Here is a 12,129-nt window from a genome sequence, read left to right on the forward strand (position 1 = left end):
AGTTGTGTGCATGATGTTTGTTTTATTGCCACAGATACGGCAAACAAGCCTCTGCAAACCACTTTGAAGAGAGCATGGGACCCATATGGCTGGATGGGGTCAGTTGCTCGGGAAAGGAAGCCAGTTTCCTTCAGTGTTCGCAGAGACCCTGGGGAAGTCATGACTGCAGCCATCGGGAAGATGTTGGCATCTCCTGCTACCCCGGTGGGAATGGATTCAGATTCTCCCTGGGTGAGGTCCTGCCACAGCTCTTGAGTATTCATATTCCAGTAGCCACTGCACGTTTAGCCACTGGTCTTTGGCTTTTCAAAAAGTCTATTTTCCTAGATGCTCTATATTTTAGTAATTTTATTTCAGAGAAAAATAGTCTTTTGAGTCTTTACACCAATGTTACAAAATTTTACTCCTAATTTTTCTCTACCCATCAGCCTCCGTTTCTCATGTATCTGAAAGATGGAAGAAAGAAACTGCAATGTCCATTCCCCAACTGATTAAGTACCTATTCTGCCTCTCATTTAGCTTGAATTCTAACGAGCTATTTGAGAAAGGATTGAAAATAAATCAGAACAAAACAATAGGTCTCTTTCCCACCCTCCATGATTCATTTGTCTTTAGTCCTGAGGCCTTGTCAATCATTGCTTGCCAGCCAGCCACTGCTGTGTCCTAACATAGATCTTTCAAGTTTCTCACTGGACTCCAAGGTGGATTCATTGGAGTAAACAGCCCACCTATCTTTCTAAGATATCCTGTTACTAAAATACCCATTAGCATCACTTATTATGACCCTCATTCCAAATTTCTTCAGACTTATAGTCAGATAAAAGGTACTTAGCTCACCTAACAGTCTAAAATATTCGTGTATAGTGTTAATCACTCAGTCGTGTCTAACTTGTTCGACCCCATGGACTGTAGCCTGCCAGGTTCCTCTGTCCCAGGCAAGAATACTGGAGTGGGTTGCGATTTCCTTTTCCAGGAGATCTTCCCGACTCAGGGGTCCAACCTGGGTCTCCTGCATTGCAGGTAGATTCTTTACCGTTTGAGCTACAGGGAAGACCTTAAATATTCTTAGGTAAAGGTCCTTAAATATTCGTAGGTAAAGGTCCTTTTGTGAGCAGAGAGCAACTACTATATATCCTTGACAGACTTAACATCTGATGGGGAGGCCAGAATAAATATGAATGAAAAGTATAGAGGGAGATATTCAGAAGACTTGCCAGGACTTTACCATAGCTCTGTTTGTATCTATATTGTATTTTTTGGTACATAAATGTTGAAATAACCACTGGTGGTCCTTAAGTCTCACCTCAAGCTTGAGTCAGCCCCTTTTATATCTTCCTGCTTTGAGACTCTGAAGCTGGAATCTTCATATTATAAAACAGTGTGTTGTTTTGTGTTGGGATGTGTTGATTTCTACAGTATTAACTATTCCCTGGTGGCGCAGTGGTCATGTGCCACCTCCTTCCATGTGACTTGTGCCCATGCCGCCAGCATCCTCATGGAGCCGGATGACTGGCCCTACGTCGTCTCCATCACCTGCTTCAAGCACAAGTCGGGGGGCCATAACGTCCAGGTCATGAGGGCCGTGTCCTTGGGCCAGGTGGTCATCACCAAGAACCGCAACGGGCTTTGCTACCGGTGCCGCGTCATTGGCACCACCACGCAGACCTTCTAGGAAGTGAACTTTGATGACGGATCCTACAGCGACAACCTGTATCCAGAGAGCATCACTAGTAGAGACTGTGCCCGCTTGGGCCCGCCACCTGAGGGCGAGTTCGTGGAGCTCCAGTGGACTAACGGCAACCTTTACAGGGCCAAATTCATTTCCTCTGTGACCAGTCACATCTACCAGGTCGAGTTCGAGGATGGGTCCCAGCTGATGGTGAAGTGTGGTGACATCTTCACCCTGGATGAGAAGCTCCCCAAGAGGGTCTGGTCCCGGCTGTCGGTCAGCACAGGGGCCCCACAGGAGAGCGTCTTCTCTGGAGAGGAGGTGAAGGCCGCCAAGCGCCCTCGGGTGGGGACTCAGGGTGGAACCTGGACTACCTGGCCTTCATGGAGAGCCTGCTGCAGGCGCAGTGCTGGCCCGGAGCCCCCTACTAGGACCACTGGTCGCCCGTGAGCCCTCGGCCCAGCAAGGCAGGCGTGGCGGGCCCTGGCGTTTACCTGCTGTGAATCCCTGTCCTTGCCTCTCAGCCCGAGAGGCCACCTCAGCGACAGGAGCAAGCAGGACGCCGTATGCAGGAGATGTGGGCTTGATCCCTGGGTTGGGAAGGATATGGAGAAGGAAATGGCAACCCACTCCAGTATTCTTGCCTGGAAGATTCCACAGATAGAGGAGCCTGGCGGACTGCAGTCCACAAGGTCACAAAGAGTGGGACACTACTGAGCACGCAGTTAAGCATGCATACTTTAATTTGTCAAAGTGTCTGTTGATTCCCCATTGTCCTCTGACCTGGGGGATCATAGTGACGTACTCCACTAATCTAGCACTAATGATACCAGGTAGAACTACAGCATTTTACCCTGTCCCTCATAGGTCATATTTTAAATTGTTTCTGTTTGATCTCCTCCCTCGCTGCTTTCTTCCTATAAAGGATTTATGACCCTTTAGGATTATGTGATGAATAATTACAAGTGGTTGGGAGAGATAGAGCCTGTTTGCTAGAAATATGGAGTGATCTATTCAGGCATAATCCATCAGTACTCCATGTGATGAAGTATTATAAATACTATGCATGTGTTCTAAGCCACTTCAGTTGTGTCTGACTTTTTGCAACCCTTTGGACTACAGCCTGCCAGGCTTCTCTGTCCATGGGGCTCTCCAAGCAAGAATACTGGAGTGGGTTGGCCATGCCCTCCTCCAGGGGATCTTCCCAACCCAGGGGTGGATCACCCCCCAACCCCCAGCCCCGTCTTTTTTCTCGCCTGCATTGGCAGGTGGGTTCTTTACTACTAGTGCCACCCGGAAAGCATACCAAATACTACAATCTCAGTTCTCTGAAGACCTGTGTGGTTAAATATACACATACAGTTAGGACAACTAATCCTTTCAATTTCCTTAAAATCTTAAATTTTCTAAGATTATATTGATAGATATATTTTTAAAAAATTAAAAAAGTTCAGGGTGATAATTATTAATAAAATAGGAGATCATTATTATGAATTCTTTGGTCCTAATTTTGGTAATATATTAACTATTCATTTGTCCAAAGAACCTTATATCTGAGCCAAATTATTCTTTTGCAATAGAATCAGGTTACCATTTATTCATCCAAAGAGATCATTACTTTCCCACTTATCAAAAAGGACTGCAAAGAGATCATGGAATGGTGCAGTTTAAAAACAATTTAATTTTTTCACTTCTTTGGCACTATGATAAGAGCTGTTAGACTATTAGAGTATTCACCTATTTGAAGGCAACTCATTGACCTTAACTTTAATTGTGAATGAAACTTTTCTCAAAATTAGTAGTAGTTCAGTAGACACTTCCTAATTTTAGGTGTGTGGTAGATGGAATGCTCAAAAACAATATTCTAGGTCAGTAAAGGTGATTTAGTACAAATGTAGTTAGTTAATGCCTATGTTAGTTGGGGAAAATTTGTGGGATGGTAAATATGTAGATTTCTTATTTTAATACTGCATTCTTTTTTAAAAATTTAAATGTTTATTAATTACCAAATTTTCCACATCCTATCTCAAACTTACTTGCCCTGATTGCCCTAAGACTACTCTCCACCAATACTGCATTAATTCTAAAGTTCAGAGTATTAAATCTTAACAGAGATATCTTTTACACTTCATTGTCTCTGAATTTTACAGTATAAAGTTCAACTTCTACTTTTATGCTAGATTTTATCTTTCTTTTAGGAAAAATATTATTTTCTTAAAAATAATGTATTAAATCAGTTTTATAGGAAAATTGAAATAAAGAAAACTCTGTTGTAATCAGAGTTTGAGATATATAATGAAAGGTACTGTATACTCTGTTTAGTTTTCCCAAGCATCTTAAGATTTTAGAAATAAATCATGTATGTTATTATTGCTACAACAAAAAGAACTTAGTGAGGTGGTATTAATAGAATGGTTTCTGTCATTCAGTTTCCCTTCAAGCATCAAAAATCCAATGATTTAATAAAATGAGTGGCTAAAATTAGGTTCAGAAATATTGTGTATATTATTTTTACAAAGTATGCAACTTAGGCTTTAAAAATACTTTATCATTTTTATTTTTATGGAATGTGAAAAACTGCCCATAAAACAACTAGGATGGAATGTGGAGATCTAATTCCATGTGTGTATGATTTCTTAATTTTGCACCAAAGATCTAAAAAGTGTAAAAATCAAAAACAGAAGAATTTCATCTCTTTAAAGTTTTTCTTTGAGAATCACTTTTCCCCTTTTTCCTCTTGCAAAGACTCCCTAAATTTAAGGTACAATAATAAGAAATGTAAAGTTTTAAATATATTCTGTTTTGTAACATGCCTATTACAAAAATTTTTTAGCTAATGTAAACAACGCATAGAGAAGGTTGTTATTTTGACTTTGCTGTATTGATTCCACTATGATGCCTGTTCCATGAAGTGAGTATGATCAGAGATTAGAGAGCCAGCAACCCTGGGGCAACAAAGAAGAACTCGAGGAATCAAAGTAGGATGTGCCTATCTTGCCAACTGTGTTTCCTTTCAGTTAAAAAATGTCGTCTAGTGATTACATACGTGGGGTTGAACACATATTGAATGATACTTGGTTTATTAGCTGCTTACGTCACCTCCTTAGGTTCTAATAATTTCACCATGTTGGATGGTATTCTTTGAATCCTTATCAATCTTAGAGGCGCAAGCTGGAGACCCTTCTAGTAACAAGATAATGTAAAGAAAGTGTATTAGTTTGCTTGGCCTACTGTAACAGATCACACGCTGGGTGGCTTAAACAACAGGTATTTATTGTCTCACACTTCTGGAATCTGGAAGACCAAAATCAAGGTATGCGCAATGGTTGGGTACTTCTGAGGACTGGAAGGGGAAGATCTGTTCCAGGCCTCTCTCCTCAGCTTGTAGGTGGCTGTTTTCTCCCTCTTTCTCTTCACAACATCTTCCTTCTGTGTATCTCTGTGTACAAATTGGATTAGAGCCCATTCTAATGGCTTTACAATTCAACCCCAGGCAGTATGCAAGCCATAACGAGGGCTTTTAATTAAACAAAACCATATTTATTGGTGTCGATACAGATGTGTGAAAAACTACAAGTCATTTCTTTTGCATAATTCAGATAAATCCCCAATTTACTAGAGATCAGTTTCTCAACTTTTACATCTTTAGTGATTTTTATGACTTAAGCTCTTCCTTGGGAATCAATAGTAAATAGGAAGCCTGAGATGGAAATTGTCCTTATTAGTTGCTTCCGTTTTTTTTTTCTTCTCTTCCATCTTTCAAGTTACCCATGCATCCTAAAGTATATCTAAAAATTCTTCTTAAAAATACCCGTGAAATTAACTCTCATGGACTTTAATGACCTCATTTGAGAGAAGAACAAATGTCTTAGATGGCCTCAAATATTTCTTCCAGATCTGAACTTTTGTAATTCTGCTTATGAAATGATTGGAGTCAAATTATTTGCAACACCCCCCCAAAAAAAATCAATCAAATGTCCAAAGGATCCTTTAAAAAGTCATGCTTAAATTCAATAATGAAAATTATATTCATTTAAATGTTATAAAATATTTAGTTGATTTAATGTGAATGTAGACTAAGGGAGAAATTAAAACTTTTTTTCACATAATTGAAAAAAAATAAAAAAATAAAAATACTAGCTTTGGAGTATAATTTCTAGGTATGTTGATGGATAAGTGAGTAGATGTAGAACAAAAACAATTCCAAGTTAATGTCTTTTACTATCTAGAAGTTAGAGGTAATAAGATCATACACAGTTTTACAGTGCTATATATTCATTTATTCAATAAACAGGTGTTATGTGTACTCTCGGAGAAGGCAATGGCACCCCACTCCAGTACTCTTGCCTGGAAAATCCCATGGATGGAGGAGCCTGGAAGGCTGAAGTCCATGGGGTCGCTGAGGGTCGGACACGACTGAGCGACTTCACTTTCACTTTTCACTTTCATGCATTGGAGAAGGAAATGGCAACCCACTCCAGTGTACTCTATAATGCCAGGCACTGTCTCAAGTGCTGGGAATATAAAGTTGAGCAAGATAAGCACTCTGACCTCAAGGCTTCAAAAGATATTGCAAAAGTGGATACAATTTTTTTTTTTCTAAATTGGTATGTCCTCTCTCACTGTCCATTTAATATTTAGCTCATTTTAAAAGCAAATACTATTTTATAAAGTCTCTGATGCTTTAACATCAGTTTGCTTGTTTTGGCTCTTATAAAAGTAATAATGAGTATTACTTTTAACTCGCGACTTAGGTTTTCCAATCAGACTGATGGATGGAGAAAATAAGAAGGAAGGACGAGTGGAGGTTTTTATCAATGGCCAGTGGGGAACAGTTTGTGATGATGGGTGGACTGATAAGGATGCAACTGTGATCTGTCGACAGCTTGGCTACAAGTAAGAAAACCTAATTATTTGGGATGGTTGCTTTACAAAATTTATGATTATTTTACTCATGTTCTTGTATAAAATTAGTATTTATGATTCAGTTGAAAATACTGGCAGCATGCTGACTTGATTGAGAATGGTAAAGAAATACGGAGTCTGTTTAAATTTTTCTAAGCTCTTACAAGACATATACATGATGTTACTCAAGAAATGTAGCTTTTATCTAATAACAAATAGTCCAATAAATCTTGATTATTCATAACACTGGAGAAGGAAATGGCAAGCCACTCCAGTATTCTTACCTGGAAAATCTCATGGACAGAGGAGCCTGGCCAGCTATAGTCCATAGGGTCGCAAAAGGGTCGGACAGAACTTAGCGACTAAACAAAAACAACAATATTCATAACAATGCTTCTGTCAGCCAAACGTATTAACCTTTTCTCTGTGATTTATGTCGCAACACAGTAGCCTTATAAGGGATTCTGCTGTTACTGAAATTACGGTTGGTTCTTGTTATTTGCAGTAGTTCTTGTTATTTGTACAGTCACGATGAACATTAAGTTAGGAAATACTGAGCCATTGCTTCTAGCTGCTGCTGCTAAGTCGCCTCAGTTGTGTCTGACTCTGTGCGACCCCATAGACGGCAGCCCACCAGGCTCCCCCATCCCTGGGATTCTCCAGGCAAGAACACTGGAGTGGGTTGCCATTTCCTTCTCCAATGCGTGAAAGTGAAAAGTGAAAGTGATAGTTTTTATTTTTTAAAGCATTTATTTATTTTTGGCTGTGCTGGGCCTGTGTGGTGCAGGCTTTCTCTAGCTGCGGCGAGCGGGGCTGCTCTCTAGCAGTAGTGTGTGGGCTTCTCGTGGTGGTGGCTTCTCCTGTTGCGGAGCACAGGCTCTAGAGTGCATTGATTTCAGTAGTTGCAGCATGTGGCCTCAGTCGTGGCTCCCGGGTTCCGGAGCACAGGCTCGATAGTTGTGGCTCAGGGGCTTATTTGCTCCTTGGCATGTGGAATCTTCTGGCATCAGGAATCGAACCCATGTCTCCTGCATTGTCAGGCAGACTCTTTACCACTAAACCACCAGGGAAGCCCCTTAGTTTATAGTTGTTTCTAAAATAAAGCTTAATACATAAATGAGTAATTTAATGTTACTATGACAAAGTGGATGGTCGTCTTCTAGTGTACAAGCTACAGTTTGCCATCAGATGGTATTTAGAAGAGAATCATTTAGCTTTTGATCAGTTTACATATATTTGAACATATACTTGTTTTTATAATTTCCCAGTGAGAGGAGATAAAATTTCATATAAGAACTTATAAATAAGTATGTGATTAGAAAAGGGGATTTTTTCCCCATGTCTACTTTGAATTATTAAAAATCTTTAATAAAGCATTTATTTGTAGAAATCAATCCAGAAAGCTTTGGAGATGTCAGAGCGGTTTCTTAATAAGAATACCAGAGAACTGTCCCCCACCATCTATATTGCACTTGAGGGTTAGTACTTGGAAACACTGAGAATCAAAATAGCATTAGCTTTTTCATAATGTAAGAAACAGAAATGAAGTAATAAAAATCAGGAACATGAGTGGTAACTAATATAGATGCACTTAGAGTGACAGAAAGTAAAACACACTCTTTAATGGTGTATTACATAATGTCTGACAAAGTCTAGCATATGAGAGCACATTGTTTTTAGAGGGTTGAGAGAGAATGTGTTGCGATCAGCTAACCTTGTTAGGACTAAATAGCCCTGATGGAGATTCCATTCTTTTCGAACTTTGTGTGATTCCATTAGTGCATGCTTCGATATGACATTGCTCTTGCACTCTGTGTTTATTGGAGTTATATCCCTTAAAAGAATTTTCAAAGTGTGTGTCCTTATTGCTTTGACTGTGTGCTCAGTCGTTTTGAGTCATGTCCAACTCTTTGCAACCCTATGGATTGTAGCCCACCATGTTCCTCTGTCCGTGACAGCAATACCATGCCTCTCTCCAGACAGGAATGTTGGAGTGGGTTGCCGTGCCCTCCTCCAGGGGATCTTCTCCACCCAGGGATTGAACCCGTGTCTCTTATGTTTCCTAGCACTGGCAGGCAGCTTCTTTACCACTAACATTACCTGGGAAGCCCGTCCCTATTGCCTTAATAGAGACCTAAAACTAACTATATCTAATTTGTCATCTTATGTTTAAATAGCTGCAAAGAGTTTAATTTCTGGCATATTTGTATATGACATTTAAAAGTTGAAGTTACATCATTCTTTTAATTATATCCAACAAAACATAAATATAGTGTTTTGATACTCACATTCATTTAAAAAATACATGAATAAGTTCTTCTCTGACCATCACAAATTTTACATAGTTCCTTTTTCTCCTTGAAATTTTAGTTTAAATTTTCTTTCCCCACAGAATCCTAATGTTACTATATTTTAAAAACTGTGTGTGCGTACACATGCAGAGAGTGAGATAGAGAAAAATTAAATTCTTCTAACAAGATGCTCTCAGGATTTTATGATTTCTGGTACACAACTAATTAAAAACAACAAATTTGATAAATGATTTTTCAACGTAAGAAAGAAAAGTTGACAAAAGCTCTCATTTCCTAGACCGATGGGTTGGGGTTTGGGTCCTTGGATAACAGGAGGCTTCATTGCTATCGTTTGTTTTGAACTGTTCTTTTGGCCACTTCAGAGGCTTTTAAATCTTGGAGCAATGCACTGTGGTTGGATTGGCTGAGTGAAAGGCATGCTTTTTTTTTGTGTAGTGGGAAAAGGGAAATTTTGAAAGAGAAGTTGATCTTGACTTAGCAAGACCAGTTTTAGGAGAGAATACACATGGATTTTGATGATCTACGTATCAGTTGCCATATCTCTTGGAAAATCATCATCTACTCCCAGGAGTACTTGATACTCAGTTGAAGTGAAGTGAACTGAAGTGAAAGTTGCTTAGTCGTGTCCGACTCTTTGCGACCCCATGGACTGTCCATGGAATTCTCCAGGCTGGAGAGGGTAACCTTTCCCTTCTCCAGGGGATCTTCCTAACCCAGGGATCAAACCCAGGTCTCAGTTTAAAGACTCGTGTATTAGAGCCTATTGTCTCACTGAAATTATCAGCTATGAATTATTTCATGCTTGTAATCCAGAAGTCCCTATAAGTGACACAGTCTTTAATTATTTTTTAAGTCAAAGAAAAATGTATTAGATTTCACTATATCTTTGAGAATGTCTTTAATTATGTACTTTTATTAGTTAAAATGTTCTCTAATTCTAATATACTTGTTAATATATCTAAAATGGTACATTCTCTTTAGTTTGTGCATCGATTGGGAAATTGCTAAGAAATCATCCTTTTGGTTTATTTAATGAGTCTAATTTTATTTTCAATGTGTTTACTTCCACCTGTCATCTACTTTTATGCTATCTATCATGCTTTATTTTTGGTTCTTTGTATGACCTTCTGGCTTTCGATTCACAAGCAATCTAATATTCTTTCTTTGCTGTCTCTAATTGTCTGAAATTTCAGCATTCTTGTTTTACTAGAAATTCTGTTTAAATTTTTAGCAAAGATATTCAGATATTTTCTTACCAATTTCACAAATTATCTGTAATTTCCCCTTCTTGAAAAATATCAAGACATTTAGCTTATTGTTATTTGCTTTCTACCTTTGGTCATCCTCACACCCAAAACTGATGGGAATCATCTTGGATATTAGTTTCAGGATGTTATTAATTTTCAATTTTCTTCAAATTATGGCTATTTGAATTTCAAATTGCTCTTCAGTACACAGGCACTTATCAGCAATTATTTCCGTTTTTAAAAAAAGATTAATGAGATAACAATTTCTGGCAATTCTGATTAAGAAAAAGAGAATATAAGTAAACATTAGAGAAAAGAAATATAAGCACAGATACAGAGGGTTAAAAACCCCACTCCAGTACTTCTGCCTGGAAAATCCCATGGACGGAGGAGCCTGGTGGGCTGCAGTCCGTGGGGTCACTGAGGGTCAGACACGACTGAGCGACTTCACTTTCACTCACTATAAACTTACTTTTAACTAACTAATTTGCACATCTGGATGAAATGAACAATTATCTAGGAAACTGTATATTTCAACAAAAAATATAATTATCAAGAGGAGTCCTTGGCAGTCCAGTGGTTTGGCCTTGGTGTTTTCACTGTAGGGGCCCTGGTTCAAGCCCTGGTTGGGGAACTAAGATACCACAAGCCATGCAGCATAGCCAAAAAAAAAAGAAAAAAAAAACAAACCTAAAAACTCGAGCCAAAACAAAAAATTTTTACAGTTGATACAAAAGATAGAAAACCCAAATAAATTAAAATAAATTACTAATGACAGGAGAACTGACTCTTGACTTTTTGCTGAAGAGTTTTGACCAGTCTTTAAGACACAGATGGCTCCTGAGTTATTAACATAAAAGTTGTTGTACAGCAAAGAAAAAAAAGAAATGAAAATCTTTCCATTTACTTTATGAAGTTAATATAATTTGATTTTAAGTCTAGACAAGGATTCATACACAAAAGAAAACTCATGAATCTATATTAAAAATTCTAAACAAAATATTAATGAATTTATCAGCAGTATATTAAAAGAACAATATCACTCAAATTTTCTGTAAGAATATGAGAGTAGTTCAGCTGAAGCATTCAATTTAATGTATTTTGGTGTGTTGTCTATAAGTGAAAACATATGATTATCATAATAATGTTGAAAAACTACATGATAAAAATCAGTATTCTTGTCTCATATCTCCTAGGATGCTAAGAATAGAGTAAAACTACCTTAACTCTATTATCACAAACAAGCATGAAATAGGAACAAATAAGTGTGCCTGTTTTTACTGCAATGACTCAGTATTATCTGGAGTTTCCACTAATCATTAAGAACTGAGGTATTGGAATTTTTTAAAAGCCAGAATTGGTATATGAATAATGCAATGTCCACCTAGAAAACCCAGGAGGATCATCTGAAAAAACACTAGAACTAGTGTTTATTAATGTAACAATATGAAATATAAATATTTTTTAAAAAGCAATAATGTTCCTATATGCTAAGTAGAAAAATTTTTTAAATGTCATTTATAAAAGGTACAAAACTCAAAAAAGTTCAAGGAATAAACTTCACAAAAATTGAGGTTTATGTGTAAAAAAGCTATTAGTAAATTTTTACAGAAGCTGTAAGGCTTCGTGATACTCCACAACTCTGAATGGGAAGACAAAATAGAAATTAATCTGTACAGTAAATGCTCTCCTCATTGAAGTCTTTGTTTTTCTTGGTGTGTATGGTGGATGGGGAGAAGGGCTTAACTTCCAAATTCATCTGAAATCAAGTCTATGTGAAAATGGCGAAGGAATAGGCAAAGAGGTCAGTGATGGTTAACAGCCTTGGTTGTGCATGGAAATCACTTTGGGACATAAAAAATATTACCCAGGCCTGGGCCCACTCCCTCTTTACTTAACGTCTTAATTCTACTTTAATTGACATCCAGTGGGGTTCAGATTGTGCTGTAATTTAAAGGCACCCAAAGGTAATTTTAATATGTAGAATTATTGAACT

At 38.0% G+C, this 12,129-nt stretch overlaps 1 protein-coding gene across 1 annotated transcript in view; it reads left to right on the plus strand.

Annotated features, from left to right (window-relative positions):
* Positions 1–12,129, plus strand: part of PRSS12 (protease, serine, 12 (neurotrypsin, motopsin)) — a gene marked incomplete at its 5' end in the record, with an annotated part of 76,688 nt that overhangs the window by 37,114 nt on the left and 27,445 nt on the right. Inside the window, 2 exons of the mRNA XM_010855237.1 lie at positions 35–231; positions 6,424–6,565. Of these exons, the coding sequence (XP_010853539.1) occupies positions 35–231; positions 6,424–6,565 (339 nt within the window). The remainder of the gene's footprint in view (positions 1–34; positions 232–6,423; positions 6,566–12,129) is intronic.

This window comes from Bison bison, unplaced genomic scaffold (assembly GCF_000754665.1).
Source record: "Bison bison bison isolate TAMUID 2011002044 unplaced genomic scaffold, Bison_UMD1.0 scf7180017864361, whole genome shotgun sequence".
NCBI classification, from domain to species: domain Eukaryota; kingdom Metazoa; phylum Chordata; class Mammalia; order Artiodactyla; family Bovidae; genus Bison; species Bison bison.